The sequence below is a fragment of the Danio rerio genome, chromosome 17 (genome assembly GCF_049306965.1).
Source record: "Danio rerio strain Tuebingen ecotype United States chromosome 17, GRCz12tu, whole genome shotgun sequence".
NCBI lineage: Eukaryota > Metazoa > Chordata > Actinopteri > Cypriniformes > Danionidae > Danio > Danio rerio.
The window spans coordinates 48,314,310-48,328,437 of NC_133192.1; the positions used below are offsets into that span (position 1 = coordinate 48,314,310).

General features: G+C 35.0%; 1 protein-coding gene across 1 annotated transcript in view; it reads right to left on the reverse strand.

Annotated features, from left to right (window-relative positions):
• Nucleotides 1–14,128, reverse strand: part of itpk1b (inositol-tetrakisphosphate 1-kinase b) — a 106,212-nt gene that overhangs the window by 41,510 nt on the left and 50,574 nt on the right. Inside the window, exons 4-5 of the mRNA XM_001922333.6 lie at nucleotides 13,711–13,836; nucleotides 6,525–6,642 (exon numbers count right to left, since the gene is read on the reverse strand). Of these exons, the coding sequence (XP_001922368.1) occupies nucleotides 6,525–6,642; nucleotides 13,711–13,836 (244 nt within the window). The remainder of the gene's footprint in view (nucleotides 1–6,524; nucleotides 6,643–13,710; nucleotides 13,837–14,128) is intronic.

A 14,128-nucleotide genomic window follows, 5' to 3' on the forward strand; every position in this document is an offset into this window, starting at 1 on the left:
ACCTGAAAAACTACCAATACATCAATGTAAAAGCTTGTAAATTTAAAGCTTGTTGAATGTTATTTAACAGCAAAACTATTTTGCCATGTATATTAGAGTGTCTAGAGCGGCTGGCACTTGTGTTGCCATGGAAACCACTGTCAGACATGCTTACTGGTGCTAAATAGATGGAAGTGGTGCTGCGTGAGCCTGTGAATGTAAGAGAGAGAAGGCAGACAGATGGCCAGGGTGTCATTTGGTAGTTGTGTCATCTGAAAGCAAGTCATCACAGGCTTTTACATTGCAGCATGTTTACTGTTGCAAATGTAACTTACTTTTGTCACAATTTTCTGCGGATAAGTTACTTAAAACAGCCAATGAATCACTAATCTATCAATTTAGCAGTTAAATAATAAAATTATCAACCAATCAATCAATCATTATTTCATTCATTCATTATTCATTCAACCAACCAACCAACCAACCAACCAACCAACCAACCAACCAACCAACCAATCAATCAATCAATCAATCAATCAATCAATCAATCAATCAATCAATCAATCAATCAATCAATCAATCAATCAATCAATCAATCAATACTTTAATCAAATCAAATCATTCAATCAATTTATCAATCAATTAATTAAACCATTCAACCATTTAAAGGGCCATGATACCCCCCATTTCAGCAGGATGTTTTCACACCTCTAGTTTGGAAAAAGTCAGGATAGTGGGTGTGTCTAGCTTTGTTTGGGTGGGAGTGTCGGGGGAGGAAAAATGTGTAGGGTTTAAATAAAAATGGGAGTTCCCATTTGTGCTTTTTTTAAAGGAGACGAGCCGTAAATCCGGATCTCACCATTGGTGAGAAATGCTCTCTAGTAAAAAATGTTTCAAACAAACGCATTTCTGCCGCTCGTCGCAATCACTGATCCACACAAGTCCAGCAGCGCGCTCATAGAGAGAAAATTAAACAAAACCTTCACATTATAAGCAACACTGACGACCTGCATCTCCAAACAATTCTTATTCTTTTCCCACAACTTTTGGCAACACGACGCGTGTCATCTCTCTGCCGTCTGAACACTGCTTCAGGTACAGTCTAAGAAAGCTAGCATGCATATTAATGAAGTTGCAGCACATACATAATGGAGCGCGCTGATTGGTTTGAACCAAGCCATACTCATACATGAATGCATCAGGCTCAGAGACGTAATACGGGACGTCCTGGTACACACGTCCAGTCTACACACTGGAAAACACGCTAAGATCTTATGGCTGTGACGCAGCTTCAAAAATTCATTTCAAACCGGAAGTAATTTTCTCGAAGTAACGCAAAAACAACCAATTTTCACTTTATAGTGAGATATATGTGTCCTAATAGTGTTTTTAGCAGTGTGGGACACATATACGACTGTCAACAGCTCAAAAAATGTGTTTTGGTGTTTCATGACCCTTTAACCAATCAATCAATCAGTCACTTAGTCAGTAAGTTAATCAATCATTTATTCAACCAATCAACCATTCATTCAATAAAATCATCCAATCAAATTAACAACCAAACTATTTAATCAATGAAAAAACAATTCAATAAATAAAATCATTCAATCATTCAATTTTTTTCAATCAAATCATTCAATCAATCATTTAATCAAATTATCAATCAATCAAATCATTACACCATTTAACCAAGCAATCATTCATTTGTTTATTCATTAGTTTATTTATTTGTGCGTTATGTTTGTTCATTCATTCATTCATTCATTTATTTATTCAGTCAATCAAATAATTCAATCAATCCAATTATTTATTTATTAATTTATTCAATAATTAATTTAACCAACCAACCAATCATTCATTAATTTAACCAATTAACCATTCATTCAATGAAATTATCAACCAAACCATTCATTCAATAAATCAATCAATCACACAATCAATAAAATAATTCATTCAACCATTTAGCCAACCAATCATTTATTCATACATTCATTTATTCATTTGTTTATTCATTTGTTTGTTTGTTCGTTCATTTGTTCGTTCATTCAACCAATCATTTATTCAACCAATCAACCATTCAATCAAATCATTCAATCAATCAAATTATTCACTTATTCATACATTTAACCAACCAACCATTCTTTTAAACAATGAATAAATCATTCATTTATTTATTAAATCAAATCATTCAATGAAATTATCAACCAAACAAATCAATCAATGAATAAATCATTCATTCAATCAATCTAATCGTTCAATCAATTTATAAATCAAATCCTTCAACCAATCAAATCATTCAGTAAATATTTCAATCAAATCAATCAATCAATATCTAAATTATTTTTGATAATTAATGAAATTATTCAATTACTAAATCAACCAATCAAGCAATTAATCAAACATTCATTTAATTAACCAATTTATCAATTAAATTATTGTTTAAACAATTTAATCATGCAATTAGCTCAAGATTAGCTATGTTTCTATCCAAACATGCCCATTAGATATATGCACAAACTGAAACATTACAAATAACTTTTCAAAAAAAGCACAGTTTCTATCTGACAAGTCAACGTAGACAAAACCATTACTTCCTGATAGACTTAACAAATATCAAAAAGAAAAAGACATTTCTGCGGTAGGTGAAGCCACCGTGTGATCCACAAATTACTTGCACCTCAGAAGACGAAGTTGTGTTTCCATTGTAGTTTCAATTATTAATTTTCTTTTCGGCTTAAACTGGGAAACTGGAGCACCCGAAGGAAATCCACGCGAACACAGGGAACATGCAAACTCCACACAGAAATGCCAACTGACCCAGCCAGGGCTTGAACCAGCGACCTTCTTACTGTGAGGCGAGCGTGCCACTGCGCCACTACGTCGCCTCCATTGTAAAAAAAAAAAAAAAATTATCCTCCTCAGCAGCGCACAAAAGTTTTATTTATGCACATTTTTTTTTATTTATCTTGATCTTGATCAATTTTCAAAAATTTAATCGATCTTTCATCAAGCATATTTATTGTGATATTCCAAAATATAAGGCTACTGAGTCTTGTTTTCAATCTTAATCAAATGTCCTTTGTAACAACTAATTTTGTATCAAATAAAAAATATAACAATACAATAATATTAATAATGATAGTAATAATTATTATAATTATGTATATATATATATTTTTTTTTTGGTTCAATAATTGGGATATTGTGTAATTAATTCACATTTGAATATGTACAGACTGTGATTTTATTTTTTGTGAAGAGTGGGAGGCTCTTCGATATTACTGGACACCAGTAAGACTGTATAGGATAGGATTAATGGAAAATAACCACTGTTGGAAATGTGGTCAGTCTGTGGGCACTTTTTTACATTTAACGTGGAGCTGTGATTTGGTGGCTCCATTCTGGACAAGAGTTATTCAAAACCTTGAGAAATGGCTGGGACAACCTTTACCTTATTCTCCAAGAGTCTGTCTTCTTGGTGATACATCGATTTTACAGAACGGAATATCTAAAACACAGGCTGGACTAGTCGTCGCAGGATGTATTATTGCTGTGAGACTGGTGCTGCGAAATTGGAAGAACTCAGATACTCCCTCATTTAAAGATTGGATTGAACTAATGACTTCTACTGCATCATATGAACGTATGTTGGCAAGACTTCAGGATTCCACCCATACCTTTAATCAGAAATGGGGTAGCTTTTTGCAATATTTGGAGAGCACATAAAAAGAAACTTGAAAAGTTGTCAATTTGACTGTCTGTTATATGGTTTTGTACTATTTTATATTTGTTATATTTTTTGTTTTGTTATTATTTTTATTATAATTTGTTTACATTATTTCTCGAATGTTGATTTTGTATTGTAAATTTTATGTTGTGTGGGTGTAAAAATTCAAAATAAATAAAAAAGTTCAATTACAAAAAAAAGAGTGGGAGGCTCTGATATCAGGGCAAGGGAAGAAAAGGAGTGAAGGAGAGACACAGACTGGGGGCTTACAGATGATTTTGTTGCATAACCATCTGTCATGTCTGGTTCAATAGAACCCGGATACACATGACGCAAAGACAAACATAGACACACATACGGCGAAACAGGACAGAACCAAACCCTCTGCACAGTGTGTTTTTTCGGGGGGATTGAGAATGTAGCCGTCAGTGTATTCTGTACCTAGCATTTCAAGCAACTCAGATTAGTTAGAGTTGTGAAGGAATCGTTGAAACCGTTGAAATTTAACAGATACGTGAAACAGCAAAAATGATTCATTGACAAAAACAAATTCTTAACTATTATACCGCTATTGATGACACTTCAAAGCAGAACAAGTATAGTTTGAAAACTGCAAACTTTTGAAAATGAGGGCGTGGCTGTGCATATTCATTTCTATATAGGATGATCTGGATCATCTGGTATCTTCACATGACCAATACACAATTTTTTGTTTCATTTCATTTGGTAGGTGGAGGGATGGGAGGGTGGATTACCTCAGATGTTATTGTGGTTGGTACTGTACATCTTTACATCCAGCATTTGCAATCTAAAAATGTCATGTCAAACAGGCAAAACACATTTTTTTTGTTTAATTTTATTTTGTGTTTGTAGGGATGGAAGGGTGGGTTACCTTGGTTGACTCAGAATATTGTGGTTCATACTGTTGGAAGCATACAATGTTTTTTTTAGCTCAGTTTGAACATTGTTAAACCCTCTGCGTTTTAATCCCAAAAATGATACTGTCCTCTAAATAAACAGGCAAAATGCGCAATCTTGTTTCATTATGTTTAATGGGTGGGTTGGTTGGTTAACTTAGTTGGTTTTGAGTATTGTGGTTCATACTGAAGGGGGCGTAGTGTTTTTTCAGTTCGTTTTTTAAGTTGTTACACCCCTTAGCGTTTTTAAGCCCCAAAATTACACTGTTGTAAACAAACAGGCAAAACACAACATTTAATTGTTTCATTTAATTTGGTGGATGGGAGAAGGAAGGGTGGGTTACCTCGGTTGACTAAGCGAGTAACGTGGTTCGTACTGTAGGGGGCATACCAAGTTTTTTTGGCTCAGCTTGAACATCGTTACATCCCTAGCGTTTTCAATCCCAAAAATGATGCTGTCGCGTAAACAAACAGGCAAAATGCTATTTTTGTTTCATTTAATTTGGTGGGTGGTGGATGGGTTACCTCAATTTGCTATTAAGAGTATTGTGGTTCATACTGCAGGGGATGCAGCACATTTTCTTTAATTCGGTTTGAACATTGTTACACTTCTAGCTTTTTCAATCTCCAGAAAGACGATGTTGTGTAAACAAACAGGAACAATGCACAAAATGCAAAAAATGCAGTTTTTGTTTCATTTCATTTGGTGAGTGTGAGAATTGAAGGAGGGTGTGAGGATGGGAGGGTGTGTGTGAGGATAAGAGGGTGGGTTGGGGTTCGTACCCACCTCGTTTTTTTCCAGTTGGGTTTGAACATTGTTACCCCCAGCATTGTCAATCCCTAAAATTATGCTGTTGTATTAACAAACAGGCAAAATGCTAAATTTTATTTAATTTGGTGAGTGGGGGATGGCAGGGAGGGGAACCTCGGTTGGCTATGAGAGTTCTGTGGTTCATACTGTAGGTTGTGTACTAGATTTTTTTACATTTCAGTTTGAAGACGGTTACAAGTCCCCTAGTGATTTCAATCTTAAAAATAATGGTGTCATGTAAACAAAAGAGGCAAAACTGAGAAAAATATTTTTGTTTTTGGCTGAAAATGTTGTAAATGGCTACTAGATTAAGAGAAAAGCATACTAAAGAAACCCCTTTTCTGAAGTAGTCACCAGGCTGTGCTGGTGTATTTATGTGGTATAACACAACATTTAGCTGCTTGCAAATGTGCCTGTACCTACTGTAATTTACCTAATTTAAAGCACAATCGGCCCATACAGATTAATGTTAAAAATCAACAATTAATTCCAGTTGATGGGCTAGTGTTTTTCAGCCAATGTGAAAGATTCATTAGACCATTTTCAATTTCATAAGGTTCCTTTTACAGCATTGATGTTGTAATGCAATTACAATACAATCAGTTAAATCGACTAAAGCATTCACTTTGTTGTTCAAGCATAAAACGAGATAAAAGGCAGTTTAAACACTAGGGCCGCCAGTGGCAGCAGGCGAGTGCAGAAACTTCATTGAAAATACAGGGATAAAATAAATGTTCATATATTAAAGATATGCTGGTAAATAATGGAATTTAATGCAGTGCTTCTTGTCCGCTTTGAGACCCAACTTTTATCGTATATTTATCAGGCATTAAGGATCACTGACTTTTAAAGAAATCAGATATTAAACGTGGCATTTTGTAATGGTACGACAGCTGACTGACTGAAAATTAAAAGTCTGTGTGCATATACCCCATTGGTCGGCCAATCACTCAGTTAACCTCTATTATAAAATCCATTTATTTTATTTTTTTGTCACAGCACACCACAGAACCAATTATGTGCCTTCTGTAATGGAAGATCATAACTGCTGTAACATAAAAATTACATTGGATTGTGCCAGACACAGTACCTCTCATGCAGTCCTCTATCCTGTGCACCAGCTGGTAGGACTTGCAGCGATCCAGCAGAGTTCGAATGGCTGGAAGTGGGTCAAGAATGATGGTCTCTGGGTGAGCGTCAATGTAATCCTGCGAGACCAGAGGAACACATTAGAACAAAACAGCAACTACCGTGACTATTGAGAAATATTTCGACAGTGCTTTTGAAAGGTCAGTTATCTAACATGCACATATATACAGTATGGACACGGGTTACACTGCTATTACATCATGCTAACTGAATGCAAAGCTGAGAAGTTGTTTCTTTTGCATAACCAGTCACTCACTCTTTATTCACTGTCCCCATTCACTCAACTCAACTCTTAAATCATATTAAAGACATTTGACAGAAATGGGAGGTAGACACACAAGAAAAGAATGCATTTGCTTATATCCAGCCACTTATTTGTTGTGCTTAAAGGGATAGCGCACAAAATCCTGTCAACATTTACTCTCCCTGCATTTGTTCCAGAACTGTTTTGGTTTCTTACTTCTGTTGAACACAAAATAACATATTTTGAAGAATGTATTTAAGTGCATGGCATTTTTTCTTACTATGGAAGTCTATGCTTCCCAGTTTCTAAATATATTTCTTTTCGTTTAACAGGGGAAAAATGTATAAATGTAAGAAACCCAAAATATAAAGGTTACATAACATCAGAAAATAAAAAGATCTCCAGATTTTGACATGGTTCAGAGTGAGCACGTACTTCAGATCATTGTGTGTCTTGCGTAAATCGACGTCGTTTACATTAAGCACATGCTTAGTGAGAGCGCAGTCTTAGGAGAGAGAGAGAGCTTTGTTTAAGAACATTAAGAGGCTCAGCACTCTTACGTTCTCATTTAGAGGTGAGTCCCTGAGGTGACACTTCATAAGACCACTAAACAACAACAAACATAGTTGTAAGATTGGCCTGAATTCAATTTTAAAAAATTGTTGAAGATATCATTATTCACGATAACAAAACATTCTGTAAAGTTTTGTTTTAAATAAAATATCCACATACCTTTATATTATAGAACTTACACTGTAAAAATGCAGGGTTCCACACAATTCCTTCATGTTGTTCCAACACAAATCTATTAAGTTAACTTAATCGTTTTTACAAATTTAAGTGGATTGAACATTACATAATTAAGTTGTCCAAAAAAAAACAAAAAAATTGTGCTGATTTAGTTAATTTAAAAGTAGTTTGAGCTAACAGCAAAAGTCATTTTTTGAGTGTATCTCTTCATAATTTGCTTGAGCATATGTTATGGCTCATTTCCACTGAGTGGTATGGTACAGTACGGTTTGGTACGCTTTTATGGGCATTTCGATTGTCAAAAGGTGCCAAAAAGTGAACTGTACAGTACCATTTTTTAGGTACCCTTAGCAAAGGTGGGGGATATCGGGGCGCTGGATAGCGGAAGGGTGTCGCGAAAGTAAGTTAAGAGCCAGGGCGGGGGTTGGTTGTCGCGGACCAAAGTGAAGAGGGTTGAGGAGTCGTGGAACTAAATGAAAAGAACAGCGAATGGGGATCGGTAAAATGAGGTGGTGGATAAGATTTCTGATTTGCCGGATCCGGCGTGTTCCAGCACAAATTAAGCCCTGCCTAGCACAACAAAAGGGTATCAAAAGGCAGAGCAAGATGCGCAGCTGAACACTATTAGTTTAGAGATATACGTCATTTACGCATACACAAGCAGGAGAATGAAAACAAAGAAACCGCCAATTTTAATACACACCCAAGACATTACATTGCAATACTAAATACATATAATACCGAGCCATGGTCGACGCGAGAGCAAACAAACCTTGTCGTCATCTTGATGAACAGCCACAAAGCCAAGAAGAATCAGCCATGTCCTGTTTTTGTTTTACGAGGCAGTCTAAAAGTGTGGGCGGTTTTATTTTCACCAAAGAGCTCGCGTGTGCGTCTTTATTTGAAATAACAAACTTCTTAAGCTGATAATAGTAATGTGCGCATGATTTTTAAAGCACTTCTGACATAAGAAACTAATGCGAGAGTGAAAGGAGAAGCTGGAAAAAACAGTAAATGATTCTTGCTGCAACCTAAAACATGAACAAACTGCCATGTTTAATTATTATCATCGCCTTTTGGACTATTATAAACTCAGAATTATAGAATTACCTTCTAACAAGAGGTTACATGTGCTGGTGAAAATTAAGGATGCAGATGAGAGGTTTGAACTGACTGGGCTATATTTCATGTTAGTTTTGAAGCCAAATAAGGACTAAATGAACGCTGTCTGTAGTTTTTTTGTAATTGGTAACATATCGAAGACTGTAAAGGGTTTGTATGTGTTCATATATGTTACATTTATATATTTCATATAATTGCATATAAAGGCTATTTCGCATATCATTGATCTGCAGTCATAATCAAATTATCCTCATAGAAATGTTAGTAATGAACACTCATACACCAGTATTTATGTGTATAAAGCATGTTTTGTGAAAAGTGCTTCTCATATTACATGAACGACTGTACAGCTTTACTTTGAGTGCGATTTCCATGAGCAAGAATGACGTCGATTGAAATTTTCTTTTAAACATCACATCCACTATGGTACCCTTTAGGCAGTGGAAACGCAAGCCTGATAAAGGTGACGCGTACCGACCTGGGGTGCATTTCTTAAAGCCATCGTTTGCCAACTAAGGTCGCAAGTTCCATCAAAACAACCATTGTTTGTTGATTTGCCATTTCCCAAATCCGTCACTCAAACGAACATTCACAAACTGCGTCACAAACTTGAGCACTGGCAACTATACCTCTGGAGCTGTAATTCAAAACATAGTTTCTGGCTGTGTTCTATTCCCACTTATCCTTTACCCTGCCACTTTGCTTTTTTAACTATTTTTAAAGTAATGATGATGCTCATCATTATTACTATTAAAATTATTAAAGTATGATTTTACATTTCTAATACATAATAATTATTACATTTTATTTCTTGATAAATCACCTCATTATTTATTTATTTATTTATTTATTTATTTATTTATAGAATTTATATATGATATTAGAAAATGTGTTCGCTTTTGTAAGTAATTTTATATTTTAGAATATGATATGTCATTCTCAATTATATTTGTAAATATATGTGCCCTATATGTGCCATATATTTCAATTAATATGGAAAGCCAGTGCATGTTTTTACCAAATCTATTATTGGATTTTATTTTAATGCGTGTTTGTGTAAAACAATATAATTTGCACAAAAAAATGATAGGGTTCTTCTCTAAAGAAGTTACTCCACCTAGTTTAGAGTGTCATTATGGGCGTTTTACGTTATAACTAACATGGTTCAAGTGATGGATCTGCGACCGAGAAGCTATGCGTTTTGGAAAACACTCGTCACTTTAACGTTCTTCTTCCAAACGATGCCTCGTACCATGATAGTTTAGCTGCAAGTTACGTCGTTGTTTGCAAAACGCATTCCTGTACCGTACTTTACTACTGGGCAAAAATGTCAAAATCGGAGGAGGAATTTTTAATAAATGGGTGCAGAAATGTTTTCCTGCAACTTCAAAAAGACCTAATCAAAATAAATGTTTTTAGCGTTTAGTATCAATTGGTTAGTCTCACAGATTTTGCATTCAGAAAATAAATACATTCAAAAGTTTAGGTGTGTCACTCCCACCAAAATGAATTAATCTTTTTTTGACATCACCTCATCAAATCTTCTGACCAATTAAATTATCTCTAGCTTATGATATGATCCGCCCTCTTCAAAACGCTACAGCTAATGCTGAAGTTGGTCATTTAGGCTGTAGATCTCAATGGTGAATTACGATTGTGTGACTGTGTCTGACATTTTTTGACAACCCACTTACATCATCTATTAAAAGTGACTCATATCCAATGTCTGCATTTACACACAGCAAAGACTAAATCACCCATGAAAAAAGAGCGGATGCTGACAGACAACTGTGATAACAAAAGAGCGCTCTTCTCTCTGTTCCTGTATTTAACCTGTTCACAGAGTTTAATCTGTTTTCATGTAGCCTACATAGCATCTTTAAGCACTGTATTATCTCTATAATATAACTCTTTCCCGACACTCTCCTTCTTTCTCTTTTTGACAAGTTGACTTTTTATAGTTAAGTTCTCATTTGGATGATCACGTGATGTGATTTATGCACAGTTTGACCAAAATAGTTTATTCACGTGACGCATTCAAAACATCTGCTGTACAATGTGGACCACCATGTTATGATGGTGAATTGGTCACATGGCTAAAATCCATCATCGTTTTCAAAAGCCCACATTGCAACATGAAAACAGTTGTCCTAAATTTATCCACTTTGGACAGCGCTCTCAAAAAGACCTAAAAAAGCACTTTTAGTGTGGACGGAAGGCCAAAACAGAGAAAAAAAAATGTGTTTTTAGACAAAAATGTATTAGTGTGGACATGGCCTTATTTACATGTCAAAAAAGCATTCAAATAAAAAGTTTTCCTATGTAAGAAAATAATAAACAGTACCCACACTGTGTTGATCTGATTTCCTGATTTGGCATTTTGAAACGTGTACAGAGCCTCTCTATGGCAACATACATACAAAGTGAGAGAATAAGGAGATTCAAAAATTTGTTTATTACACACCATATTCATCTTTATTTGGTGAATAGTTCTAATATACAGTAGGGCTGTCATGATACTGGAATTAGATACCAATCGATTCTGAAATTTGAAAAACATCTATTTCCTGCTAACATTTGATTGCTATTGAGTGCGTTTTTAAACAAAGATGATTTGCCATTGTGTTCACGTGCTCAACAGAAATGACTGTCATTGGCTGTGAAGGTTATCAGTTCACTGAACTCACCGCTGTTTACTGAGGGTAAGCACAGATCATTATTATTATTATTATTATTATTATTATTATTACCTTTATTTTACAAGGAGAGACACATTGAGATTAAAAATCTCTTTTACAAGAGAGTCCTGGCCAAGATTTAGGCAGTACGAGTCACATGGGTCTGACAAACAACAAACAAAAAACAATTAACAGTTAACATGAATCACACTGACAAACTATTCAAAACATCTACAAGCCTGTGTTTCAACTTCTAAATCATTTATAATCTTTTTTAAAGCATTTAGTAAAATCAACTCTTGCAACTGTGTTTGTAGATTATTCCATGCAAAAGGTGCTTAGTACTTTAAAGCCTTTTTTTCCATCTCAGTCCGCAATTAAGGAACAGACAGTAAATAAATATCCTGTGACCGAAGGGATGGATGGGAGTAAACCCAGTATAGATTTGTAAACAAAGATATGCCAACGCTTGAGCCTACGAATGGACAAAGCAGACCAACCTACACTAGTATTCAGCACACAATGATAAGGGATTTAAAATTTTTTATAAATCTTAGTGCACCATGGTAAAAAGTATCCAATGCATGCAGACTTTGATACAAAGCATGCAGTTCTTAATTCTAAAAAAGAAGCCTAAAATCACTTTTAATTGTTTTACCAATTGCTGAATGTAAGTAAAAGAAAATGTATCATCAATTAAAATTCCAAGATATTTGTACTGGGACCGGTAATAGAACCTAGCTTTTGCTTAGAATGTTTTGAATTTAAAAACAGCATAAGTTTTGTTTTATCAGCATTTAAAACTAGTTTAAACGCAGATAAATTATGTTGAAGTACATTAAAAGCAATCTATAGTTGAGAAAGGGCCAGATTGGGTGTAGATGCAGCTGTGTATATGACTGTATCATCAGCATAATAATGAAAATTAGCAGTTTTGGATATTTTGATCAATATTATTTATATATATATAATATTTATCAAATATAAAAACTGCAAAAATACAGGGATACTGGAAACAGTAATTTCTATTAAGCATATGAACACAAGGGCAAATTAGCACCGTTTAGGAACTCAAATGTAAACTGGAAATGAGTGTTCTTAAAATTAGAGTATCGATTGTTACCAAATTCCAGTACCGTGACAATTATATTATATAGAGATTCCTGCAGAGTAAACATGATTTCCTTTTGGTGTGAATGATGTCTGCTTTCGAGTTAATGTCACGTGAACGACCGCATTGCTAAGGTATGTATTGCTTCAGGCCACGGAGATGTAGTAGGATCATATATGCAAAACGTTTCAGACTCATTTGAACTATGCAGAAAGCTGTATTATATTGTGGAGAATCAAGTTTAACTGGCTGAGCTTTGATAACAACAGAGAGGCGCTACTTTTTTTTCCGTCTTTTTGCTTAAGATGAACTTACATCAAATATCGAACAAAAGGACTTTTAAAGGGGACCTATTATCCCCCTTTTTACAAGATGTAAAATAAGTCTTTGATGTCCCTAGGGTGTTTCAAAATACCCAACAAATATATTTTAATAATTCTTTTAAAAAGCCTATTTTAGGCTTACAGTGAAATTGTGCAGCTTTGGTGACTGTCACTTTAAATTCAAATGAGATTGTGCTCTTTTTCAAAAGAGGGTGGAGCTACAAGTGCCTATGCATCAGTATAGCAGCATATTCAAAACAGGACTAACATTATCTCTGTAAAAAACTGACAACTGTCAAAAAAAAGTGTCTTGAAAAAAGGCAGTCTATGGAGACTCAAAGTGTTCAGTTGTGTATCCTAAAAACTCCACATTTATAATGCCTCTTATTCACTTCAGTAGGTATGGTGCGAAAAACTCTAATGTGGACGGCTGCTTCTCACTCACGGCTGTCTATGCTCTGACAACATGTAAAAGGGAAAATGTTAATCAAAGTGTTTCTGCAGGCAGTACTAATAAAATGTGACTATAAATAAATAGAATTAATTATTTTTTACTATTAGAGGCCAGCTATATTCACACACTGATGCCACACAAATGGGTTTAAACCATTATAAAAGTGATTTTTGCATAATAGGTCCCCTTTAAGAACCACTTTTCCAGGTTAATATTAGCTGCTTTTAACTGCTTCTAGTTCTGAAGCAGCACTCAAATTGCCATAATGGAAAAGAAGTATGGAGAAATTTCACATTTAATTAAATTCGACAGTAAGAACTTGCTCCTTTGTTTACTTCACTTGATCATGGATTTGTTTGCAAAGCAGGCAAAAATGGGTGGTGGTTTGTTAGAAAGACTGCATCGCAACAGTGCTACTTGAGACAAGCCCACGCACGCTTCTCACCTGCACACGTTGGACCAGCAGCAGGGCCTGGGTGTCGTTCTGGTCGGCCTCCAGGATAAGGTCTGTCAGCTTGTGAATGATGACATCAAGGGGCCCCTGCTCCTCTAATGGCTGACTCAGGTCCAGCTGCAGAGAAGAGAAGGTTGAAAGGACATCATTTACACTTGGAGCATGAATCTATGCAGACAATGACAAAGGTCGGTGATGTTAAGTATAATTATTAATACTGAACATGCTAAACAAGACGGTGAGAGTCAATGAGTTTTGTTTTTTAAAAAGTAACATAAATGCATGACTCAGATATACAGAATAACAGAATAACACTCAGATAATAACATACAGAATAATACACAGAATAACACTCAGACAATTTTGTTAACATATATACATGATGTATACTATTGGGTATTATGTTTTC